The sequence below is a fragment of the Sminthopsis crassicaudata genome, chromosome 4 (assembly GCF_048593235.1).
Source record: "Sminthopsis crassicaudata isolate SCR6 chromosome 4, ASM4859323v1, whole genome shotgun sequence".
Lineage (NCBI taxonomy): Eukaryota > Metazoa > Chordata > Mammalia > Dasyuromorphia > Dasyuridae > Sminthopsis > Sminthopsis crassicaudata.
In genome coordinates, this window is record NC_133620.1 from 104,964,191 (window position 1) to 104,991,780 (window position 27,590).

A 27,590-nucleotide genomic window follows, 5' to 3' on the forward strand; every position below is an offset into this window, starting at 1 on the left:
CCCAAATAATGGCGGAAAATTCTGAGAAATGATCTAATAATGATAATTGCTAGCATTTATATAGTGTTTTAATGTTAGCAAAGAGCTTTAAGTTATTTTATTTGATATTCCCTACAATTGCAAACATTCTTCATCTGTCTACATTTTATAGATAAGGATCTAAACATTCTCGGGGTAACACAAATGCTAAGTATTTGAGACACGATTTGAATTCTGGGCTCCCTGGCCCAAAAGCCAATACTTTATCTGCTATGCCAGGGCTTCTTAAACTTTTTCCACTCATGACTCTTTTTTGTCTAAGAAATTTTTATGCAATCCTGAGTACATAAAATATAATAAACCATAAAGAATTTATTTTAAAGCAAATCTTTGATATACATATAATTTTAACATTTATTAAATATGAAAGCAAATTTGCATACTAATGAGATGGATTGCTAGTTTATTTTTACATAAGAATTAAATCTCAGTGGAATATTTGATACTTTTTACTGTTGCCAATTTTTTTGTGATCTAAGAAGTTTTGCACTATTACCTAGCTAACTAGGTACTGAAATATGGATTCAAGAGGACAGAGGATTTTGAGAGAATCGCTTTTCTGTACAGTTGATTGTCCTCACTTGGACTGTGATTAGTTATTATGTGCTCCTGACTTAGGGAGCTCCTGCAGACCTAGAGGAAGAGTAATCAGTAATTAGAGGCCAGCAAAGGGCCATGAAGTTATTATATATCTGGTGGTTTAGATCTCTGAAGGTCAGGCTCTTTTGGGAACAAAGTCCCTGAAGAGAGAGGGCAAAGCTACTTAATCAGAGAAGAGAATTGGAGGTGAGAGGGACTGGGGAACTTTTACAAATAGGTCAGTTATGATAAAGGATTTGAGTTTGGGTGAATAATGGGTGAACCCTCTACATGTGTTTCTTAGTGGAAACTGGCTGGAAAAAGAGAAAGCTTTAGCAGATTATGGGTCTCTTGAAAAGCCTCTTAGATTTCCCCTGGAATAGTGCATATTAAATATGCTGAGCTCTTGGCCACAGTGCCTGGTACATAGTAGGTGTTAAATAAATATTTATTGATTGCCTGAGAGAGAGGTGAGCTGAAACTATTCCTTCCAGATATGTTTGCTGGATAGGAGAGCTTCTAATCTGTAAGTTAGGACTGTGTGTTTGCTGTAATTCAAAATATCCCATAGCAGCTGCTCAATAAATACCTCGTGATAACAATGGCAATAATTAAATAAACTCTGAGTTTCTTTCCAGGTGGCGATTCTCACGGTCCACTCTGAAGGATTTTATTTATTTACTTCTAAAGTACTCAGACCCGTTGATGAATGACCATGGCAGGCAAGTTGATGAATTGTGTTCCTGATTGGAATGGGCTTTGGATTAGAGTTGTGAGAAAGAACACAGAGGAAACGGTACTATTATTCTGGAAAATGATTTGGAACTTTATTAGAAAAGTCACTAAACTCTAAGTATCCTTTAAGCCAGGGGTACCTATTCATATAACCCCAAAACAGAAGGGAAAGTCCCATATACACAAAAATAATTTATATCAATTTTTTGAGATAGTAAAAAACTGAAGACAAAGTGGGTTCATACCAATTGGGAAATAACTGAATAATGATGGTATATAATATGGTGGATTATTATTGTGCTGTAAAGAAATAAAGATGAAAACCAGAAAAACTTAGGAAAATTTGTAACAACTGATGCAAAATAAATCAAACCAAGAGAATAATTTACCCAATGAATATGAGTGTAATGGAAAGCAAAACTAAAGAGCTTAGGGCTCTAACATCTAAACTCTTGTCACATAGGCCATTTTTCAGCTCCTCAATTCTAGTGCCTTCCCTCCATTTATTGTCTTCAATTTATCCTATATTCCTTGTTTTACATATTTGTTTGCTTGTTGTTTGGGGAGGGGAGAGAGTGTAAACTCTTTGAGGGCAAGAACTGTCTTTTGCCTTTCTTTGTATTCCCCAGAACTTGGCACAGTGTCTGGTACATAATAGGCATTTAACAAATGCTTATTGACTGCCACTTTCCTTAATAGCACATCAGCAAAAGGCATGGAAAATCACCCAAATCAAGGAACTCTTTCCTTGAGAAACTCAAGCCTTTCTTGATGCTTCTCCCCTAATTATAAGTGCTGTCTTTCATAATATATTATTGACCAGTGGTAATGTCAGAGGACTAAAGGTGAAATATCTCTCCTTTTGGCAGAGAAATGATAGACTACAGATACTGAATGAGTCTTATATGTCATGAATGGCCAATGTGTTGCTTTTTTTCCCTTAAATATATTTTGCTATTGAAGAGGATTCTAATAGGGTGAAGATGGGCATGAGGCATATTGTTGGGGAGAGGAACAATTAAAAATAATAAAAGAGGGACAGTTAGTACAGTAGTAGAGCACCAGCTCTGGAGTTAAGAGGAGCTGTGTACAAATCTGATCTCAAACCCTCTCAATACTTACTATCTATGTGACCCTGGGCAAGTCCCTTAACCATAATTGCCTCCAAAAAAGAACCCAATCCAACTTTAAAAAATCTAAGATATATGTTGACTCACCAACATGCACACAATGTGTTAACAGATCACAGAAGGGATGTTAGCTTTTCTTACCCAAAGAACTCGCAGGTCTGGTTTCCCAGGAACACAGTAACACTACTCCCAGCTCCCAGGTAATGACCAGTAATGGTCACCATGGTGCCTCCGGATTCTGGGCCCCTAATTGGGGCAAGTGACATCACTGTTGGGTTCTTTGGAAAGAAGCAAAGAAAAGGAATTATTGCTTGGCTATTGTGGAAGGTAAAGAGCCTCAGTGAGACTTAAGGAGAGGGGGAAGTAGCAGCCACCTGCTCAGAGCTGAGATTTCTCCTTTTCTGGGCTTTTCAAACCCAAAGGCTTTCTGCTGCTTCCTCTGTGTCTGACCTGTGTCTGAGAGCAGCTTTGGGGCATGTTCAGTTTGTATCAGGGCCATGTCTCTGAATTAATCACCTCCCTGGGGAGCTTGGTGCTCATAAAGCTGATGGGAAGGCAGGTGCGACACTGATTGATTTATCAATTAGTTTACAAATTGAGGACAATTTGAAAATGCTTCCCTATCAGGAGCTGGTGCCAATTCCCTCCGTCATAAAATCAATGTGGCTGAATAAAGAACCCTTGTCCTGCACTGAGCACCGAGAAGAAGCCCTTTGTTATGACCGTATGTGCCCCAAACTTCTCTCCAGAATACTGGGAAATACTGGGAAAGGGTTATAGAAATGTACAGAGATCTAACCAGGCTATGCAAATAAGTCTTCAGCCACAAAGTCTGGGTAGGAAGAGGAAAGAGCTAGTGGACCTAATTTAAGCGAAAACTATGAATTATTCCTGCCTAGAGCAACAGCATGGGATGGGAAATAATGACTAGAACTGATACAGCTCTTTGAAGTCTGCAAAGTATTTTTGAATGTTATTTTATTTGATTCTCACAATAGTCTTGAGAGCTAAGCCCTATTATTGTTTCCATTTTACAGATGAGAAGACTAAGGGTGAGAGAGGTTATGTGACTTGCCAAGTATCAGAAGCAGGATTTGAACTTAGGTTTCCCTAATTCCCGGTCTGACATTTGGGTTGTAGTGTTCTTGTATGGCCACTAACTAGTTGTGTGACAAGTCATCCCTCTCTTGTACTCCTTAATAGACATTACTTGTAAATGAGGCATCAGACTTGGACAAGTAAGTCCCTTTTTGGTTCTGTAAAATGTGGGAATTAGGTTAGCTAGGTCAGATTTCTCAAACACAGGACCCAACTCTTACCAGTGTGGCCCAAACTAGATTAAAATGCAATAGGAAAATATTTAACAAAATTAATAAAATATAATAGAACATAGATAATGTTAAGATGTGGTTTTCTAAGTCACTATGAGGCCCACATGTATTTTTAGGTATAAGTAAGCTGCTTCTATTTGAATGTGACACCATCAGGCTAAATGATATCTCGGGTCCCTTCTGATCTTAATACACTAAGATCTCTCTATGATCGATATCTTTTCTGTTTGCTTCACATGAGATTGCTTTATTGGAGCTGGGCAAGAGAAGATAAAAAATATTCATCAGTAGTGAGAGGAGCTTCAGTGCCAGGAAAGGTGGGTAGTAGGAGAAAAAAGTTGGGTGCCTTTTGTGGTAATAAAGAACTATAAATAAAGGGAGTGCCCATAAATTGGAGAATGACTGAAATAAGTACACAGAAGCAATCATTGCATTCTGAAGAATTCAGGGGAATTTGAGGATATCCATTTGAACTGATACAGAGCAAAGAAAGCAGAACCAAGAGAATAATCTATATAATCACAAAATGATGTGAAGGAAAATGACAGGAAGATATCAGATTACTTTACTGACTTCTGCTAACTGTTGGTGGTACATACCTCCTTCTTTATTTTCTTCAACTTCTCTTTTTTAAAGCTTTCTTTTTTATTTTTAAAACATATGCATGAATAATTTTTCAGCATTTACCCTTGCAAAATCTTGTGTTCCCAATTTTTCCCACCTCCCCTAGAGGGCACATACCTCCCCTTTTTGGCAGAAGGGTTGTAAACCACAGGTGCTAAATGAGAGCTATGTTGTTAGACAAGGCAAATGTATTGATTTCTTTTCTTTAAGTGTATTTTTTGTAACAAGGGGTACTTTTAGTAAGGGATGAAAGGGATTCCTGTAAAGTAAAATCATAAAGAGTATCAGTATTTAAAAAAAAAAACAACAACATAAAAAGAAAATTGTGGTGGTGGTGGAGGGATGAAATCAATAGGAAATTAAGAAATTCAGATGACTGTGGGAAATGAATCAGGATTAAGAAAAAATTTGTGATTTAGTGATTTTTCTTCTTTTTTTTTTCCTTTTGGGGACTGTCTATGTAAGTATGAGGAAGGTTGAAGAAAAATGTTATTTACAGATAAGAAAGAAATGTCATGAATTATGTGTCTCTTAGAAAAGTTCCAGATTTAAAGTCCCAGAATCATAATCACTCAGAATTGGCAGAGGTCTCAGTGGCTATGTAGTTCCCCCCATACATGAAGGGTATCCCCTAATGAGTGATATCCAGGCCTCTCATAAAAACCTTCAAAGAAGAGAGATTTGGTGGTTTTTTCAAAACTGTTGGAAAAGCTGAGTTTGAATGACCCCATTTACTTTTTAATGAACAACTTGCTGTAGAAGTACAGGCAACTGTCAGACCAGTGACTGTTCAGAGCCCTAGAAGCAAGTTATTGATTGAGTACTAATATAGCCCCAGCCTTAGGGATCGCCTTCAGGAGGCCATACCTGTTGCCTAGATTTGTGCCTGCAGAGGTGTTTCCAGGTGTGTCTCTGAATAGGTGAGAACATAGACACTTTACACTCCCCACACACACACACTCCCACACAGACACACTCCCTTCAGGCTTTCATTAACTCTTCCAAATTCCTACATATACCATCCTTGGCAGAAAGAAGCAGCTAGATAAATATAATACTATTTAATTAGATCCCCCAGGCGATGTGTCCTTGTTAGGATGAAATTAGATGAGGATGTCACATTGGCAGGGCCAACATGACCCATCGGCTTTATCGTGCCCCTCTGCTCTCCTAATGCTATTCTGAACCACCTTCTAGGAAAATCTCAATTCTGTGCCGCTTAAAAATTTGGCCAGATACCCCTTCAGGCTTCTGAAGTTGTCACAGTACAGTTAAATGTGGGTCATATATTCCATCACATTTTGGGAAAAGCAAAGATTCAGAGACTGTTTTGCCCAAAAGGTTTTCTGTAGGAAGCTCTGTTGTGAAAAGAACCAGGAGTTTGGGGTCTTGGAGTTATTTTTTTGCTTGCTCTCCCCCTTAATTTGGGGAGAATCTTATACTCACCACAAAAGTATACTGTTGATGGGACTTGGTCATGAATTCTGGCTTACACTCGCCAATGCACAGGCGTACAGGACCGGAGTTGATTCCTGGGAGAGCGCGACCCATTTCACAAACAATCCTGAGGATGCACAGAAAACTCCTGGTTAGAGAGACTTAGAAGAAGTGTTTCCACCCTACTCCCTCCACTAAGGAGAACTGAATTAACATAGTCTTGAAAATAAGCACCCAACATGGACCAGCCTATCCAAATGGCTTACTAGCCTGCAGCTATCAAGGAGGCCCAGGGAGAAAAATTTGGTCAGCAGTTTTTTTCTCCTTACTTATAACACGTCTTTGCTTTCCAGACAAGTAGTTGAAGGGTTATTTGCCAAGTTGTCTCAATTCTGGTTTCTTTGTGGCAGTGAGTTTAAAAAAGAGGAATAGCTACAACTGACAATTTGCTGAGATGGTAAGATCCAGAGTAGGGCGCTCCCAGCAAAACGGGATGAGCAGAGTCCCAAGACCCCAGGGAAGGAATGAGTTCATTAAGAGATCAGTTGACATTGGACTACCACTTAATCAGGGGGAGGGAGACCCGGAGGAAGAGCATTGATGGAGCCCTGGGTTTGGAAGGCAAGCCTGATCTGATACTAATAGAAAGAGCTGGAGGGGAGAGAGGTGAGAGGAACTCACAGTGAGAATTCTCTCTCATCTAGCCTAGATCAATACTCCGGTGACTACTTCCAAGGCGTCTGAGATAGTTACAACGAGGGCATTTAGACACTGATGCTGTTACCATCTGTCTGGAAATGGCTGATGATTGGAAAGGGCAGGAGAAGGAACCTCCTAGCTCTTCTGCATGTTGGGGTGATGGAGGGCTCAACTAGAAGGAGCACCTCAGAACAAAGGGAAGCTCGACCCCCTCCCGCCATGGCCCAGATTTTGAGTGGGGGGCTAGGAGAGAGAGGCGGAACCAAGTCAGAGCCACCCAGTTCCTAGTGGGGAGGGGGAAAGCAAACCCTCTTCAATACTAATCCATGGTGTTATCATTGCTCTGTGGGGAAGGTCCCTGTTTAACTGAGCGATTCTTATCTCAACAGCTTCTCTAGGAATGGAGGTAACTAAACACAGATTGCATTTGGATGTAATAAAGCTTACATTAAACAAACACACTGCATGCTCACACAGCCTCGGCATGTCACTGATCTCCATCTCATTCAGAACAGTTAATTGTAAATAAGGGCATTGCCTGTTGTGGATATTAACATAATATGCAATATTGGGCTTATTATGCTCTGCATATCAGATGCAGTAAGTAGCCAGGTACAGCAGAGGAGATACTCCCTCTGTCTGTACATATACATAAATTAATTAGGGATCTGAAGTCAATATCAAGGTGATGGTGATGATCAATTAGCATTTTACATGTAACTATCTCCTTAAACCTCATTAGTGAAGCACTTGAAAGGCTTAATTGAAAGTACTATTAGTTGTTATTTTCAGGCTTGGCAACAGCTCTCTTACTCTCCTTCCCCAATCTCAGAGCCTGCTCCTTCCCAGGATATTATAGGATTCAGGAGAGTTCAGAAATCTGGAGCTAGCGTAGCCTTAGAAGCCATTTAGTTTTATAGACAAGGAAATGGAGCCCCAGGAAGTGACTTCCAGTGATTCCCCAGTGACTGTCACAGAGGTAGTAGGGTTCAGAGGTAGAATTTGAACTCAGGTCATCTGACTCAAGAGCCAACGTTCATTTGTAAAGGATTCACTTCCTGGTCATTCAGAGTAACCCGACAGAATATTAACTAATAGTTATTAATATGCCCTCGGTTACTGTGTATAGGATTTTAGTATCTGCAAAGTAGTTTCCCAGGCTATCCAGAGTGATGGACAGCTAGGTCCTGATTAGTACAAATAATAAGCCCCATTAAATTTGAATTATATAACATATTTTCACTAGGCTAGAAGCAATTACCATATTTTTCATGTGATTATATTTTGAATAGTATAAATGAATAACATAGTCATTTCACCAGATTCATTATTCGCACTAAACAGGACCTAGTTGTAGTGAAAAGAAGATCATATTAGGAGTAAGAAGTCCTGAGTTTGATTTCTGGCATTGAGATGTCCTATTTGATCTTGTAAAAGTTATGTATTCTCTTACTTGTCTTACCTTTCTTGTCCATTAAATGAGAATGATAATATTGTTCTATAAAGAAGATGCTTTATAAAATATAAAGGGATAGCTAAATTTGAATTTGAATAAATTTGAATTGTTATTATTATAATAGATCCTTACAAGAATTCTGTGAGAGCAGCATGATGGGTATTTATCTTATTTTACAAATAAGAAAACAGCATTAGGGCATGTGTGACATGGATTCAGTACTACTGGGAGGAAAGGAATAATGGGGAGGAACAAGAAAGTCCAAACTCCCCTTTCTGCTTCTTAAAGATTACTTGATCCCACTTCCTAAATTCTAAGAAGGGAAGAGAAGGGAAGGGAAGGGAAAGGAAAGGGGAAGATGAAGGGGAAGGGGAAGGGGAAAAGGGAGAGGAAGGGGAAGGAAAAGGGAAGGGAAGGGGAAGGGAAGAGAAGGGGAAGGGGAAAGGAGAAGGGGAGGGGAGGGGAGGAGGTAGAGGAAGGGGAGGAGAACAGGAAGGGGAAGGGGAGAGAAGGAGAAGGGGAAGGAGTAAAGGAAAGGGAAAGGGGGAAGGGAAAGGGAAGAAAGGGAAAGGGAGAAGGGAAAGGGAAGAAAGGGAAAGGGAAAAAAGGGAAAGGGAAAGGGAAAAAAGAAAAAAGAAAAGAAAGGGAGAGGAAAAGAAAAGAAAGGGTAGGAAAGGAAAAAAAGAAAGAAAATGATTTTGTGGGTTTAGCGACCCAAGGACTAAAAAATGTTACTATATACCCTAGGCAGCCTGAGTGTTATACTGGTATTCATAAAATATTTAAAAGAACAAGAGAAAGACCTCTAGCACATAGGATAGATTATGGCAGATAGGCAGAAAACCGTGAGTAACAATCTCATACCCCAAATTAATGGCAGAGAAAATGCTTATACTGATGTACTTGTATCTCTACACATACAAATGATAGCTTCTAGTCCTTTATGACAGTCAGAAAAAACACAATTCACATTTATATGACTTTTTGTAACTTGTGAGATATTTTATTCACAATAAGCTTGCAAAATATTAAACCCATTTTAAAGCTGAAAATACTGAGGCTGGGAGAGGTGAAGTAACTTGCCCACAATCACATAGCTAGCAGAAAAATCAGAATTTGAATATGCTCCTAAACCGGTGCATAACCCTCCTACATAGCACTATACAGTCTAATTGGATAGACTAAAATAACTTTATTATTATTATTATTTTTTATTTGCTTTCCTGAGATTTTATGTTTATGAGACAGGAAGTCCTTGAATAAGTTTGTGATGATCAGAAATGTCTTTAAGGAGCTAGAGAAAAGGTTGTGTGGCTAAAAAAGGTCCGAGGAAGTATTAGAGGAAGCTTGTGTTGGGGACACGACAAAGCAAGTTCTTATATCCCAGCTACGTCCACAGGCAGAGTGGTCAGAAAGGTGTAGACCTGCTTCTTAGGGCTGGTGATGGATCAGAAATGCCGGGCACAGAAGACGAATAGAAAAAGGAATTGGGCGTAGGGACAGTGGGAAAAATGTTCAGTTGAGTATGAGTCTTCACGACTTCATCTGGGGTTTTCTTGGCAAAGATACTAGAATGGTTTGTAACTTCCTTCTTTAGCTCATTTTACAAATGAGGGAACTGAGGCGAACGGAGCTAGGTGACTCCCACCTAACTAGTAAGTGTCTGAGGTCAGATTTGAACTTAAGAAGATGAATCTTCTTGACTCGAGGTCCAGCACTTTATCCACTGCATCACCTAGCTGTCCAATAACTATAGTTAACAATAATAACTTTTATTGTTATAGCCCCAAGAACAGAGAATCTGGATTTCAATCTAGACTAAATACTTATTAGTCATGAGACCTTTTTTTTTGGCCTCTTATTTCTAAAATGAGAGCCATGGACTAGATAATCCTAAAGGTCTCCTTTAAATCTAAAACTCTGTGGAATTCTTTGGTGTCAAGCTGAACTGGGGGTGGCTGGGACGGCGCCAGCAGGCCCTTGGCCAGATTCCTAAGAGTTCTGACAGCTAACAACCATTCCCTTGTTAATGAAGGCCTCAGAGAACCTGACTATCACACACCTTATGGCGGTGTTTGGGAAATGTTGCTCTAGGAATGGAGTCAGAAATAAAGTTAGATTTTGCAGGTTGGATTTATTTTACAGTCAAATCTCGAGGAAAGCTGGATGGCGAAGGGCCTTGACACCGTGCCATAGGAAACTTGGTTGAAGGGAATGGGGATGTTTAGCCTGGAGAAGAGAAGCCTTAGGGGAGACATGATAGCTGTCTTCAAGTATTTGAAAGCTGTCATGTGGAAGAGAGAATAGATTTTTCTTTTTCCTGCTCCTTTTTGGCCTCAGAAAGTGGTTTTAGGAATAACTTCGAGGAGCAGAGAGGTAGATATTGGTTCAATGTAAAGAAAATTCCCTGACGGGCAGAGCTTCCAAAAGTGGAGTGGGCATCCCAGGAGGGAGTGCCAGTGGCTGATTCTAGGATATTGTGTTGGGGACATAACAGCAACACTCTGTGTCCCAGATAGGCAGTTAAACAATGTTCTTATTGATGTTTGGAATGGACCCCGTTCTAACCCTGTAATTCTGTGATTCGATGAGCACCTGTCCTTCCTGTGCAACAATTCTCTCTGCCATTATCCTGACTCTGTGTAAGTTGGGTCTCCCTATTTTCCCCATGTGTGGGACATGTGGCTGTAGATAGGCTTAGTTAGTACATGGGGAGGGTAAATAGATGAGACCAGAGGGACTGTAAGTCCAAGTCTGATGCTCCAAGCTGGTTCTGACCTTCCCCCCTCCTCCCAGGAGGGGAGGTACTAAATCCAAATGCTGAGGTCCACCTCTCCCAAGTTCTTCGTTACCAGGTGCCCCTCTCCAGATCTACGGGGCAGAGATTACAGCCTAAGCGGGGCCCTTTAACCAACATTAACCTAATTGCTGAGTGATAGATGGCACGACGTGGCACGACGTGAACATATGGTGAGTCATTACCCAGCCCGCCAATCCTACCACTTCCTGGGCCCCTGTGCCGGGCCCTTCTAGCCAAATTCATCTCACGAAGACATCTGTAATGATCACGCCTGCTGCTCGCTGCCCGGGATGAAGGTTTAATGATGTTAACAAACTTTGAAACCTCAAGAGCTCTAATGAGCCCGGCGCCACTGGAAAGGATGCTTGCATCCAGCCAGGCCCCAAGGCTCCCTGCAGCCCTCCTGCCTGCCCCTTCAACAAGGAAGGAGACTGGGGTAGTTTTCAAGGGTAATTGCCAGCGAGGTGCTGCTGGGAGGGACCCCCGCTCTGACCCTGCGCTTCTCCAGCTTGCTTTTATCTCCTCACGTTCCGCACCTCTCTCAGCACTGAAGGAAGTTCCTTCCCCTTTTGCTGGGAAGCGAGGGCTGCATTGGTGATATCTGTGTTAAGAAGATGGGACTTGGGAGTCAAGAGCTTGCAAGCAGAGCATTCCTGTGCTCTTTTGTAGGGGGGGGATCCTGGAGCTTCTCCACACCTAGTCCTTCCTTTTTGGCAAATGGATTGGGGATCCTGCAGGTAAGTGCTTGGAAATTGAGGGAACTTTCAGGTCGGTATATCTGAGAATCCTGCCCCATAAGATACATTTATATTATATAACTATATATAATATAGTATGTATTATATTTATACATTTATAGCTGGAAAGGATTCAGAGTCCATTTAGATCAATCCTTTATTTTACAGAGGAGAAAACGGATCCCAGGGATGTGAGGTGATTTGTCCATATAGGTGGTAAGCATCAGAGGTAGCACTTGAACTGGGGCCTCTGCCTCCCACCAAAGTCAGCTTCTTAGCAAGGCATCCTTCCTAGAAAGGGCCTCTTCACTCTGAGCCTTCCTGGAGACCAGCTGAGACTCCTAACCTGTTACTTTCTCTCCATCTTCAAAACCGGAAATAAATCCATCCATTTATTTCCTTTCTGTTTTCTCTTTCCTTTAAAATTTCCCCTTCCCATCTTTTTTTCCCCTTTATTTCTCTTTCCCTGCTCTGTCACATTCCTTGAGAAGAGTTTGTTACTATTACAAGTGGGCTAACTACTAGCCCACAGGTCCCCTGATGTTCTCACCCCTCAGGCTGATCCTTTTCTTCCTCCACTGGAGTCACACTGGCTTCCACAAATATCTTGGAGGGCTCTCTTTCCAAAATTAATCTCTCCTGTCTTCCTCTTCTTGAAGCAGTGGGTATTTCTGACCTTGAATGTCAAACTGGGCTAGGACTTTAGAATTCCTGCTCCCAGGAAGCCAGATTAGGAAATTTTTGTTATTTGGTGGCCAGGTGGGCTTTATCACCACAAGCCAACCATAATTTGGGCAGAAGAGGGAGGGGGACAGGAGGAGTGGACAAAGGAATGACCTCACTAGATCCCAGGGCGTGGCTCCCTTGGACCAGTCTCTCCCAAAAACCACCATGTTCTCCTTCTGGAGCTGTTCTCAGTAGGACTGGAGAGACTGTGTCAAGGGAATCATTCATTTTGTCCTCGCTGTGCCCCCTCCCCCCAAAAAAGCCCAGGGTCCAACGTTCCCTCCCTTTCCTCCTGCAGTCCTCAGCCTACCACCCCCCACCTTGGCCGCAACCAAATGAACACCCCAAATTGGAACATATGTCACTCCTGGAGCCCCGTCCGCCTGTCCGCCTGTCCGCCGCTACATGCCTATTTTCTAATTTCCAGCTGACATTTCCCTTAGTGAAATAAATGAATTTGCTCCAGCGGAGGCCCTTCTCGGATTAAGCTGCTGTCATAGCCCCATGCGCCAAACAAATTGTCGCCTGCAGCCCACCATGTGGGATGCATTCCAATGGGGGCTGGGAGGGAGGAAGCCGAGGGTGGGGGCAGGACGGGAGGGAGGTTGAGGAGCTGACGTTTGTGGGAAAAGCATTTTGGCTGCGCTGTAGGGAGGGCAGAGCCAAGGATCCTAGAGAAGCTGGGGGCACAAAGTCAGGGAATAAACCCCCCTTAGCCCTGGCTGCGATGGGGCTGGCTCTTGGATTATCTCCCTCAAAGCTATTTTATAAGTAAAGTAGAGATAGAGAAGAGAGTGTCATGTTAGACTAGGAGACCTTGGAGGTTCCTTCCAATTTGGGGAATTTATGTGGATGGACACAAAGGTGAGGGCCAACTGAGGGGTAGATTAGAGTGTGTGAGAAGGGGCGACCAGGAAGACTGTGCTCCTTTCCTAAAACTTGTGACAAGAGAGTGAAGGTAAGTCTGGTCTCAGACCAAGAGAAACAATGCAAACTCACTGCTCTGCGATGATGTACTCTCCACGGAGGGGAGTGCATGGCACCCCGGCCACCTGCACGTGCTGGGCGATCTCTGAGAAGTCTAGGCCCAGGTTCACGCCGTGGATGGTCACTCGAGTTCCTCCTTCAGGGGGGCCAGACATGGTCAGAATCTGCAGAGGAAGGAGCAGGAAATAGGGTTTAGTAAACTATGGGGATCATCAGCAATATCTGTCAAGAACACTCGTCCATCTAAGAATTTGGAGGGCTTTTGTAGATGCTTGGTTCTGGCTAACTTCATTTGTGTGATCCATTTGGGGACAACTAGTGGTTTTGTCATTGGCTGTCCCATGAAAAGGGAACCTAGCTTCCCTTACACTGTGAATGGAGCAAAAGTGAAGAAAGCTTAGTCAGAGAAACAAAACTTCTTTCAGAGATGGGGGACTGCAGGTTCAGAATGTTGTAGACATTGTCACATGTTTTTACCTTATCAGTTGACTCTGCTTTACTTTTTTTCAAAGCCAGTTACCCAATAAATATTTGTTGAATGAGTAAAAATTGTCATAATAGTTTATATTTATATGTCACTTTAAAATTATGCTTTGCTTTTCTTTGTTATAAGGAAGAGTTTAATAATAGACATGATTTTGTACTATATCTAGTCCTCCTGATTCCAGAGCCAGTCAGTCCTTTATCCACTGTACCATCTAGCTGTCCCCAAATCTGGAAATTATGGTGAGAAAAAACCCCCCAAAATATCAACAAAAATTTTTAAATGGAGATAAAATATATAGCTATCATTCATTTTTTAAAAAGAGAGAAAAACAGCTTTCAGATGATCTCTGTACACCTACTAGGATGGATTTAGATTCCTGGACTTAATTTGGAGGAGAGATTAGGTCATCTTGTCCAACCCTTTTATGCTATAGATGAGGAAACTGAGGTCCAAGAATAGTCAAATGATGTCCTCAAGGTCATCATATAAGTAATAAGTGGCAGTCCTGGATTTGAACTCAAGTCTCATGATTTTAAATTTCTCCCATTGTGCCCCAATATCTCCTACAATTGAGGAAATTAAGAGTTCATAGCATCTCATTTTTTCCTTTAAAATAGACTTGGCCAACAGGTAAGAGCAAGGGTCATACTGTCACATTCTCCATGAGATATGGGCTGCTCCCTGAAGGAAAGTCAAATCTTCCAGTTAATGTGAATTTTTGGTACAATGAGTAATGTTGAACACATTCATACACTGGGTATCCTGGACTGATCTGGGGGAGGTAGTATGGTTCAGTAGACTTGGAAACCAGAAAATCTTATTCTCCAGTGTTCTTTCCCCAGAAGAATTCTCTCTGCCTTGATTCATTCATTGGTGAAGGTGTTCAAGGCTACTATATCTTTAATACTCAGATGTTGTGAGGGACATAAAATAAGTATTGGATAGAGGTATCTGAGTATGGTAGAAGGACATTGGGTTTAGAATGAGAAAACATGAGTTTGAATTCTGAATCCTTTTGTGTTCTTGGGTAATCTCTTTGGGTCTCAATTTCCTAATCTGTAAAATGAATGCATTGGACAAAATTGACTATCAGTTTCCTTTTAGCTTAGAAAGACAATGACTCCATAACTATGAATAGGGACCTCAGTCTCCAGTTGCTTGTCACTTGCTTCTTGAGTTGCCATGTTGTGGACACCATAGAACAACTGGGCTGATGACTTCTCTCATACACATGGGGAATCTAAGCTACCTCCTTGATCAGGGCTTCTCTTATTATACCAGCTGGAAGTGATCTCTCCCTCCTTTGTACTTATGGGATCATAGATTTTTCATTGAATGGAACCTTAAAGACAATTTAGTTCAACCGTGTCATTTTTATCAGTAACAAGAATAATTACTCAGAGAGCTTTGGTGATTAACACAGCTAGTAAGATATGCTGCTGAACCTGGATTTGAATTAAGGATTACCTAATTCCTATAACACTTGACCCATCTTTCATTCTTTTTTGGGGGGAAGAATTTATTTTATTTTATTTTGCATGGATAATTCTTCATCATTAACGTTTGCAAAACCTTGTTCCAATTTTCCCCCCTTCCCTTACTCCCTCCTCTAGAAGTAGTCCAATATATGTTAAACATGGTAGAAATATACTGTTATTCATTCTTACATAGTGCCTTGAAATATCATTTTTTCTGGGTGTCTCTCCTATCTTCCTTAACAGCTTGTTCCTGAGAATGGGAATCCCAACTTAGAAAGCTTTGTATTCCTCATGATGCTCAGTTTCATACATACATAATAGGTATTCAACAAATAATTTTATGAAGGAAAGACTTTCTTCTAGAATTGAAGAATCTTTTTCCCCCTGCGGCAATTGGGGTTAAGTGACTTGCCCAGGGTCACACATCCAGGAAGTCTTAGGTGACTGAGAGCAGATTTGAACTCAGGTCCTCCCGACTTCAGGGCTGGTGCGCAATCCACCGCACTGCCTAGCTGCCCTGTAGAATTAAAAAAATCATAAGAACTGCCAGGGATCTTAGAAATTATGTGGCTCATTCCTCCTTTCTCCTCTTATCCCATATACAAATGTAAGCTTCGTGAATTCAAAAATTATTTGTTGCTTTTCCTTTTTATACTCAGGGCTTTTATACTTTGACTCCAGGCCTGGAATTCTTATCTACTGCATCACATGGCTGCCTTGAGGGCTTATTATTATTAATAATAAATGTTTTTTGTTAATTGGAGACAGTGACTCATATAAAGTCTCTGAGCCAGTAAACAGCTAAGGTGAGACTAGAATTCAGGTCTCCTGAAAAATTAGTTGCTTTCCTTGAAATGTTTCAATTGCACATTGACTAGAACCCCTTTTTCAGGACTATGGATTTGCAAGTGCCACCATATTGTAGGTACTTCTAGTTGCCTCTGAGCCTCATGGTGTAGTTAATAATGGTGTACAAATGTCCTTGTTTCCTCTGTAGGATACAGGCTCAATCAGGCCCTTCTCCCAGAAGCCATTCAACTGCTTGGAGAATATGGGCAGAGAAATCATGTGGCAGAGCCTACAGGACTGGTCCAGATATTTTTGTTTACGATAATACAAGCCAATATTCAAATAGCATCTTGGGGCTTGCTAAATGCTTTATAAACGCTGTCTCATTTTATTCTCACAACAGCACTGAGGTAGGTATTATTATTATCCTTTTTTTTTTTTTTTTTACAAAGGAGGAACTGAAGCAGATAACATTTTAAGTGACTTGCTCAAGTTCACATTGAGACAGAATTTGAACTCTGGTTCCCTCATTTCCATGATGTAACTTGGCTACCCAGGACTTTTTCTGCTGTTTGTGTCTGGGAAAATGAACCACCAAGTGAATTCTGGGCTTAATAAGTGGCCAGCAGAGGCTTGGGTTCAAATCCAAGCAAGAATTCAGGGCTAGATGTCTCTTGCCTCTGTCCCAGCTGGGTCACTTCCTGACAGCTCTACCTAAGGATCCATTTTCTGCAGGTCAGCTTCCCTGGGAATAAACCATTCACCTTATGAATAAAAAGAAAAACTTACAGATAGTGAATATGCAGAGGAGAGCTAGCTGAGGTACCTCTGAGCCTCCTCCTCTTGGGGGGATGAAGGGGGTGCTGGGGTGGGGGAGGAGCTACCAGCGATAAACCACAGCCATTGGCCACCTTGTCTGCCTTTAGGGGTTCTAAAAATACCCAGTGACAATTGGGTTACCCCCTCTTCCCTCTTTTCTATCCTCCCACCCCTAGCTCCAGGTGCCTCAGGCCCCATGGGCTCTGGGAGCTGGAGCCTCGTTAGTGGGTCACTGGGAGGGGGGCTCCGGAGGGTTGCTACTGCAGGAGAACATCATTAGTATCACAGTTGCCATTTGCCACTGGCTCTCCACTGAGGGGCTCAGGAAATAGCTTTCTCCAGCCCTTGGGTCCCCTTGGCCTCCAGCCCTCAGCCCCCTCCCCACCTACAGCTGTAGTACTCTTTCCCCCTCCCCCTCTCCCTTCAGCCTCTGTCACACATTCCCTACATTGGGGAAAAAATAGTCTTTGCCTTGCTGTGGTTAATTACAACCTTTCAGAGAAGCTGAAAAATGAAATATTTCTGGAAACCTAAAAATATGTTCCTTTTGCAGGTAAGGTAGGGAGCTGAGATTTGATTGTGGGGTCATTCTAGGGCACTAGTGGGTAACTACAGAAGGAGAGTATCCCTTGATGAAAAGTTTTCATAGCTTGAGCTTTCAGTTTAGGGAATCCTGATTTGCCATTGCTTACAGATACACGCTTGTTATTGTAGATTAACCCATGGACAAGGTTTTAGAAAATAGTGCACAGACAATTCTCAAGATCACAGAATTTGGAGCTGTAAGACACCTTTATTCTCCCTTTATTCTACAATAGAAGTGAAATGCCTTGAAGAAGGTGACATAGATTGTAAATAATACAAATAGGATATGAATCCAGGCCTCTTGCTGCCAAATTCAGTGTTTTTTCCTCTATGGTAGGCTGCCTGGTTTGCTATTTTCTGTAGCATAGTTCACTCTCCTCATTTGCTAGAGTGGTTTGTTATTGTAGGACAGCTTAGCAGCATAATTCTGTTTCTAATACTTAGAGAATGAGAACCTTAGTTTATTCAGTGACTAGCTGACAAGTTATGTAGCTCTGGCAAGAGAGCATCAGACCAGAAGATAGTCAGATTCAAGGAACACAATAAGCTTTGCTGAATCCCTTCTAACCTGGATGTCAGTTTTTAGGAGCATGAGCCTGCTATAGCCATTTCCCTTAAGTAGTCACTAAACCAAGTGTTCCCCTATTTCCATAGACTTTGGAGTGTGTAAAAGATTCTAGGATGCTGTAGTCCACGCCATAGGTTCCTGGAGCACACTTATTACCAGAAGACACAGATGGCAAATCACTCAGGTATTCACTGAAATGTTTTTTTATAGGTATATCTCATTTTAAATAAGCCAGAAAGTGAACATCTTGTTTTTTAAAAATGGAAATTAAGAGATAATTGTTTGATTTTTGAGACAATTCACCACAGAGTTTCTTTAAATAACCTGTCCTAGAGAATTTAAAATATGATTTGATTTATGAAAGTTCTATTTCAACACAACTTTAAAGGAACCCATCAATTAGAAGAAACAAAAATTCCCCCATACCACAGGGCAAGGTCCGATAGATCCACCCAGGGGAATGTTAGTAAATATCTGGTAAGTGGCTTTCCAAGAGGGAAAAAAAAAAAGGTATGCACAACAAACTTTCACGTTTAATTTGCATGATTAATATTGTCTCTATCACTTTAAGTTGAGACAATTCACAAAGTAATTAAGGCCTGATTTATAGTATCCTTAGTACTGAAAACTTAACCATGGGTCCTCCTAAGGCAGTGGGAGCTGTCTTAAATTCACCAGTGCATCTTCCTGTCCCTATGTGGGTTTACCTAGAAAAGAATGGGATAGAGACAGTGTGGTGCAGTGGAAAGAACATTGGCTCTGGAATTATTATTATTAATTATTATTAGTGTTATTATTATTATCTGTGGGACTATGAGCAAGTCTTTTTGGGACTCAATTTTCCCAAAGGTAAAATAAGCATCTTGGATTAGCTGACCTGTAAGGTTCCTATGTAGATTTAAAATTCTATGAAACCCATGATTATATAACTAGAGCTGGAAAAGAGGGAGGATGACTACTGGGGAAAAATAGTTGAGTTCCTGAAAATCCCAAAGAGCAAAGGAATGGGTCAGAGTGCATGCTCTGGGAAGGAAGCTCCTGGGTTTCAATCATTCAGGACAAGGAGCAGTTCAAACCACACACCATCTCTTCCAGCTTCAAAAAATTCTCAGTGCTAAGGCTTGGAGGGACTTGGGGATTGAAGATGCCAATCCTATCCAATGCCTATTAATGCCTGAATAATTTTCTTAATGCATAGGTCAGGTCACTCAATAATTCTCAATTGTTACTTATGGGAATTGCAGATTAAAGTTTAAATTTAGCCTTGATTTAAAGCTCTAGTGGGTGTTTGAGACAGGACAGCTAAATGGTGCAGTGGATAGAAATCTCGAGCTGGAGTTAGGAAGACTCCTCATCCTGAGTTCCGATCTGGCTTTAGCCACTTACCAGCTGTGTGACCCTGGACAAATCAATTAGCCCTGTTTGCCTCAGTTTCCTCATTTGTAGAATGAGCTGGAGAAGGAAATGGCAACCACTCCAATATCTTTGCCAAGAAAATCCCAAATGGGGTCACAAAGAATTGGGTATAACTGAACAATTTAAAGCTCTGAATATCCCATATGTTTCTACCCTTCCCCTTCATAGACACTAAAGTCCTGGCCTGAGTAAATTCTCATGCATGCAATGTTCTTTCTTTCTATTCTTGTACACTGAAATCCTATTAATCCTTCAAGGCCCAGGAGAGGTGCCTCCTGCCCCATGAAGGTTCCCATATTCTCCAGAGGCAGCAATGAGATCTCTGTTCCTCCTTGGATCTCTCTGGCATATTCTACCTTCTTTAGGCTGACTTTTATTCTAGTTATGTATGTGCCTGTCACGCCCTAGCATGGATTGCAAGCTCTCTGAGTGCAGGGACTGTGCCAATTTTCATCTTTGTTCCTTCAGAGATTTGCCCAGGACCTTGCAGACATATGCTTGATAAACACTTGCTGAATTGAAAGGACCTTGCAATGAGTTCCTGGCTCAGTAATCAGCTCCTCTGATTCCCAGACCAATTCAGAGGATGGGCCTTTCCTGGCAGTTCTTATTAGAGTATCAGTTCTTAATAGTGCAGGATACCAATAGCTAGTGCCCCACTTTCCCAAACTGCCCAGGATTCATTTTGTACAAATTCTGAGTTTACTTTTATGTACATACATATGTTGAACTCCCAAATGAAATGTAAGCTCTTAGGGGTGAAGTTTATTTAATCTTGTCTTTGTAACCTAGCATCCAATACTCACTTAATAAATGATTTTGGATAGAGATTGACCCACTGGGTATGGGAAGAGGTTAGCTCCATTTTATACTCCTTGCCATCTTCATGGAGGCTCCTGGCAGTTGAATAGCTTCCCTTCCTCTGTCTTAAGAGCCTATGACAATGGTGAATTGACAGCCCAGACATCCAACTTGAAGCTCCTTTTTCTGGTTATACCTCATTTTTCCTCTTAGATAAAAAGGAAGAATAACTTTTCAGCTTTCCATTTCTTTCTCCCCCCTTTCTTCTCTTGGACACTTTCTCACCTGCCTCCTAAGAACAGCAGTGTGAATGACTAGAACTACAATGGGCTTACATCCCTTCCTGGGTATATCAGCTGTCTGAAAGTGCAAACCAAGTGTATGTTCCAGAATTCAATATAATATAGCAAGCATTTATGAAGTGCCTACTATGTGTGAGCCACTGTACTAGATAAGGATAAAAGATGACATATTTCCTTTCTGCAAGTTCCTTGAATTTTTCTGCTAGATGTGGGGATAGGAAGTAAGACATGTACATAGAGAAATGTCATATAAGGTAAAAGGTGATGGAGCAAAAGAGAGATTCAGAAAGAAGAAAGAAGGGAAGACTTAAGGGGCATGGTATCACACTCTTAAAATATTGTGAGTCCACAAGTGATTAGACTGTGTTCAATCTTTGAATTTAATATCATATGCAATGTTCCACATCCATGGACTATCCTCATCCCTTGCAAATGAGATAGGAAAGAATACATGCTCATATACCTTCTCTGGGGTAAAGCTTGATCATTATAATTTGCAACATTCAATTTCAATTATTCTATGGCTGCCTTTGCATTTATATCATTGGTTCTTTGTGTCAATTATTTTCCTGATTCTGTTTATTTGCTTTTGTATCAGTTCATATAAATAATAATAAAAATAACTTGTATTTATATAATGGTTTAAGATTTGCAAAGTGCTTTAAAAATATTTTCTCATTTATCTCCGCAACCACCACATGAGATAGTGCTTTAATTATCCCCATTTTATAGAAGAAGAAATTGAGAGATAGAAGTTGAGTGAATTAATTGTTCAGGGTCACACAGTTTGTAAGTATCTAAGACTGGATTTGAACTCGGGTCTTCCTGCTTCAAGATCCAGCTCTCTATCTATTGTGCCATCCAACACTTTTCTAAAGCCTTTCATGCTTCTCTGTATTCATCATGTTTGTTCTTCCTTTCAGCACAGTAATGTAATTTATTTACCCATTCCCCAATTAATGGACTCTAAGCATCCTTTTTATGTTAGGAAGGGACCTTAGAGGTCATAAACTCCAATTAGTATTTGAATACTAGTCCCCTTTACTTTATCCCTAAGTGATCATCCAGCCTCAGCTTTAAAACTTTCAGTGATGAGCAACCTCTATAGACAACCCATTCTATTTTGGGGCAGCTCTAAGTGTTAGGAAGTCTCTTCTTTTTTGGAATCAGCAACTTCTTTTATGCAATTTCCAGCTATAATCTTAGTTCTCTTCTTTGAGGTTGAGCAAAATGTAGTGTCCATTAGCTATCTGATACTTCAATAAAAGCTTGACTAATGCAGACTATAGGGAATATGTTCAGATTATGAAACAGGCCAAGCTCATCTTTTTTATCTTCCCATTTCCTTTCTTTCTGTATTTGCTCCTTTCCTCTATTTTTTCCTACCCTCTTCCCTTTTTCAACATCCAAGCACTCTCTCTTCCTTTTATCAGAATTGATTTTCAGGTAAGGATCTGAAATCAGTCATTTTGACATTAAAAGAAAAACATAACCAACAAACACCCCAAATACTCCTCTGGTGTTCACAAAAATGAGGGAGACATCTGACCCATAGAGAGCCCCTCTGACAGATTTATAGGATGGCATAAATAAAAAGGGATAGGATAGACAGGGGTGGACGAGTTTCTAGGCCTGCATCACTGGAGAGATGATCCTCACAGATCTACAGAATGTCACCATATCAATCAAGCCATTCTGTTGCTTCTCTTGGGGAATTTCCATTTAAGTCACTTAGATTATTTTTTTAAAATTATTTTATTTTAAAATTTATTTAATTTCCTTTCCCTATGCCTTTTTTTCATCTGGTCCTAGAATATTTCTACGATTATTTCCTTCTCTAAATCTTATGATTGAATAACTTTTCTCTCTCTCTCTCTCTCTCTCTCTCTCTCTCTCTCTCTCTCTCTCTCTCTCTCTCTCTCTCTTCTTTCTCTGTCTTTGTCTCTGTCTCTATCATTATCTCTGTCTGTCTCTCTCATTGTCTAAACTTGGAATTAGAAGACCTGGATTTGAATCATAGCTTATACTTCATTAACTGGGAGAACGTGGGCAAGTCACTAAATCTCTTTGTGCCTCCATGTTCTCATCTTGTATAAATGTGAATTAAAATATTTACATTACTACACACAAGGTTAAAACGCTCTATAAATATTAGTTGTTATTACTATCATGATGATTCTAAATTAGCAACTTGTTCAATGTGACCAGGCCTAGTAATACATCCCCTTGTCATCTTTTAATTCATTTGTCCATTCCAAGTTATAACTCTTGAGGGAGTGGGTAGGGGAAAGTGTAGTGTCAGCATGCTTGAGTCAAACCACCTAGGAGGAAGCCAGGAGAATGAACTAAGAACTGCTTGCCTGCCAGGCTCTGTTCAGCCCACAGTAGTGTCATGGCCCGTGTGAGATTGGGCCCTATGGTTTGGTCTGCCCTCTTCCCCACCTCCTGAAACCCAACCAGCCAGCAGGAGTCCATCTCTTGCCAAGCCTGGAGCCTTGGGCATTTAAGCCAAGTGCCTTCCACCGCCAGACCCTGTCAAGTTTGTTTTCCTCCATGGGTGACCTGACCTGGAAAACAGCCGACATGGAGCTACACTCGCCCCCATTCCTGATTCTTAAAGCAGCTAATTGAACGGTTGGGAAGGAACTGTGCCACAAAGCCGCCCCAGGGTAAGAGAGCAGATGCAACCGATTAATTACAGCTAGGGAGATCCATTGGGATGCACCAAAATCGGGAAGCACTGGAAAGCCCAGGGGCTTAGTCGGATAGGAAGCACTCCTGGGCTAACATGGCCATTTCCAGGGCAAGGCTTAGGCAGGGTTAGGGTATGGGACCCACAGTCGATGCCATTTCAGAAATTTAGAGAAAAGAGTGAACATACAGAGAGGCTCTGAGTCCTCAAGGAACCTATAAGGATGATGGTGGACCTTCATGCTTGTAGCCTCATTACACTAGGAGAAGGAATCAATATATCTCCTGTCCAGTACCTTACTGGTAGGTTATAGACACTAGGTTTCTAGCAATTGGACCTGTTCTGTTTGGCTCCACAAAGCAAGACCAGGATCAGTGGGTAGAAGCTGCAAAGGGATAAATTTAAGCTTAAAGTCAGGGAAAAGGCCATAACAATTAAAGCTGCCCCAAAATAGAATGGGCTACCTCCAGAGGCAGGGGTTATTCCCCTTGGAGACTTTAGACAGCAGTTATATGAACACATGCAGAGTAGCTTATACTTTTCCTTTGGGGGATTTCTTTTAGATATGGTTTGGACAGACATGGGGCGACTTGGTGGTACAGTGAATAGAGCACCAGGCCTGGAGTTGGAAGAACTCATCTTTCTGAGTTCAAATCTGGTCTCAGCTTTGTGACATCGGTCAAGCAACTTAATCCAATTTCCCTCAGTTCCTTCATCTATAAAATGAGCTGGAGGAGGAAGTGGCAAATCATTTCAGTAGCTCTGCCAAGAAAAGCCCTAATGGGGTTAGGAAGAGTTGGACACGACTGAAAAACTACTGAACAATAACAACTGGACCAGATGGCTGCTGAGGTTCCCTCTAATTGTTCAATTCTGCAATTCTGAGAAGTGCTTCATAGCTCTATTCAGACCCAGCATCGGCTATTTTATGTGTCTGTTAGGGTTCATCAGGCAATAAAGATTCATGACCTTAATTCTGTTTTTTGATTCATTCTGAATTAGCGGCACAAAAAAGTGGGTTTGGAGCCACGAGGTCCTGGGTTCAAATTTAATCCCTATTGCATAAAATGAAAGGGCATGTTTGAGTCACAGTCTCTCTTAGTGGAGAGGGTAGCTGCAGTAATGAGATCAGAGATCTATCAAAGTAGAGAAGCGAGTTTCTGTTCCCCAGTTGTGTTGTTAAGTCTTTGAGGACAGGCGCCAGCCCCTGTCTTATGCCTTTTACAGTGTCAATAAATGTCGGCTGCTGCCGAGGACAAGGTGATTAAACTGTCACAATCTGAGATCAGTCTAAGGCTGGGAGTTGGGACACCTGAGTTCTGTGCCTTCTTCTCTGTGTGATGCTGATGTGAGATTTTCTGCTTCTAGGGTCACTTTCGCTTTGGTAGATTTTTGGCCAGCCTTCTAGTGAGTCCAGGGCAGAAGGCAGGCTGCCTGAGATCCGGGATAATGGCCCAGGTTTTATAAGTCTTTTATCCATATGGAAGCTCTGGGGATTGAGCTGGAAGTAGGTGAATGATGCTGGTGGGGTGGAAGGGAGAGAAGAAAATGGAAGATTCTCTTTTGAGTTGGGGGAGTGTCATCCAGCTGGGGAGGGGGAATTCTAGCTCAGCCTGTCTAGTTCTTAAAGAACTAAAGGTTCACGTGATCAAATATTTAGGGTTGGAAGAAACTGGAGAAGACATCTAATGTATGGGTGTGAAATATTGAATATATTGTCAGCTCCAGCTGATCTGCTACTAGCTTTGCTCAACTGTCTTTCTTTTTTTCTTTTACATTTTTTTTGTTGTTGTTCTTAGAGATAGCTTTGGGATTAGGATGGAGAAAAGGAATTCTATATTTGGAAATGAAGTTGTTGTAAAAGAAAATAAAAAGATATCCAGTTGGGGAAATAAAAGAAGTGATTTAGTCCAACCCCCCCCTTTTTTTTTTTAATAAATGAGGGAATGGACTCACAGAGGTAAAGTTATTTTTGCTCAAGGGGTACTTAGATTCAAAGACTGGCACAGGTGAGAAAGTGGAGCCTCAAAGAAGGTAAGGGCCTTAGTTGAGGCTACACAGTTGGGTAATGATATAGCTGAGTTATAAATCCAGGTCTAGACTTTAGGTCCAGTCACCGATTAGGGAAATCTGAGACTACATATTGAACTGACTGCAGAAGTCACCTGTAGGGGGTTTCTTTGGTTTTTAACAAATCTGGTTTCAGAAAAACCTGGGAAAACTTTTGGGAACTATTCTGGTGAAATGAACAGAATCAGGAGGGCAAATTATATGATAACAAAAACAGTGTCAAGATAATTTTGAAACATCTGAGCAAAATAAGGACCAGTTACAGATCCAGGGAGCTGTTGATGAAGCAACATCTGAAAGAGACATCATGCATTCAGAGGACAAATTGAGAAATTTTTTTTTGAATGTGACCAATGCAGAAATTTTCTTTGCTTGACAGTATGTTTTTGTTGTCAACGTTTTGTTTATCTTTCTTTTTTTCCAATGGGGGAAAGAAGAGAAAATAGATTTTTGTTAATTGGGAGAAACAAAACAAAACAAAACACAACCTTCCTTTTGCACCCTGCTTGAAGAATATAGACAATTCTATTGCATTCCATATGGACCCTCCTAGCACTTCCCTCTTTGACAGGCCCACTGTAGCCCACTCAGGCTGAATTTCTGTCTATGAATGGTCATTTGCTGATTGCATTTATATCCTTAGTCATTATATCAATATAAATCAAGCTGTCTTGTTTCTCCAGTATGTTGTATCAATATAATCCATAGGATCTTAAGAACATAGATTGAAAGATAGAAGAGGTCAATTCTCTATTTTAAGGTGAAGTAATCGAGTCCCAGAGTAATTAATTTACAAGCTGTTGAATGGCAAAGTTGGAATTTGGACTCAACTGCATCATATCATGCCCTCATTCTTTCAAGTCCTAAAGCCCCTGGGTCTGTGTTTGCCGATTCTTGGCAATCTGGGATGTAAAGGGAGAGCGGGAAAGGTTGAGTTTGGGGACATAAGTGGCCAGGTGCAGGGACATAAGAGACCAGGTGCGGGGACATGAGCATTTGACTAAGAAACACATCCACGGTAGCTTAGAGAGCACGGCATAGCCAGGGGCTAGTATACAAGGCTTTTGACTCCCAGGGCCCAGTTTTCCTCCTCATACCATGCATCATTTGCTCGTTCATTCATTCATTTATATGACAGCCACAGAAGATCACTGCATCCCATGCTGAGGAACCAGAAAGGTTACTGAGCTCTGTGTAGGGCATCCTGAAGCCTTCCCAAGCTCAGGGAAAATGTGCTTTTTCATTACTCTTTCCCTTTTCCTTTGGGTCCCTCGCTTATCTGTGCCCTCTGGGGCAGAGGCCTTGTTCTCTCTCAAACCTCTCATCCCCAGTTCCATGGGGAGTGTCTGAGGCTGCTGACCCCCCCAACAAGGTTGCGGCCATTTGCTTCGGTCCCCTTGGGGGTTTGGGCTATTACCTCTCCTTCCCAGCTGCTCAGTCTCTTCCAGTGTTTGGAGATAGCAGCGTTGACCCCATTGTGGCAGTCTTTGTCCCAATAGAGCCTGGAGTAATTGGAGGGCCCCAGGGACAGCAGAAGCAAGAAGGCTTTTCTACCTTTTCTCAGAGCGGGTCTGTGTGTGTGTGTGTGTGTGTGTGTGCCTGTGTGCACACACATGTGCCAGCTCCACAAAGCAGGCTGGAGCCCAGCTGATGAGCTCAGCAGGAGTCTATGGCATCCACAGCCCCAGATCTTCAGCCCTGCATGAATCCTCACTGGCTCTGTCTTAGCTGATAGTACATTCAAAACCTAATTGTTATCTCAGCAGAGTAACTCCATTATTCATCCTGACACTATCCCCCTTTAGCTGTTTGTTGCACTGATGTTATATTAATGAGGCCTGCAAATAAATGAACAGGAGATCAGAGAGCTGCCTTGTTTCTCCACGAAGCTGGATGACTTATTTATTTATTTGCTGGGAACTTTATAGCAAGTCATCCCCATGGCCTGGGACAGCTGGCTTATGGCCTCTAAGCAAAGGTTTGGTGCAGCATTGCAGATAAATATTCACAAGTGGCCCAGCCCAAAAGCCCCTTCATAAGTTTACTTCCATTCCGAAGGAAGATTACTGGCATTTACAAAGTGCTTTAAGGTTTTGCCAAACACTTCCCATATATTATTTTATTTGAGCCCCAAACAGCCACATGAAATGGGGACTGTAGGTGTTACTGGCCCCATTTGGCCGATGAGAAAACTGAGGTACAGAGCTCATTAAGTCACATGTAGGGAGGAAAGGAATCTTAGAGAACATAGTTTTATGTAGGAGTACTAGGAATGCTGATCCAAAGGTCATGAAGATCATATC

General features: G+C 41.4%; 1 protein-coding gene across 1 annotated transcript in view; it reads right to left on the reverse strand.

The window, feature by feature from the left end:
* The window catches only part of PLXNA2 (plexin A2), a 313,540-nt gene that overhangs the window by 36,908 nt on the left and 249,042 nt on the right, over positions 1-27,590 (reverse strand). The window contains exons 13-15 of the mRNA XM_074309060.1: positions 13,293-13,444; positions 5,885-6,002; positions 2,625-2,761 (exon numbers count right to left, since the gene is read on the reverse strand). Coding sequence (XP_074165161.1) covers positions 2,625-2,761; positions 5,885-6,002; positions 13,293-13,444 — 407 coding nt within the window. The remainder of the gene's footprint in view (positions 1-2,624; positions 2,762-5,884; positions 6,003-13,292; positions 13,445-27,590) is intronic.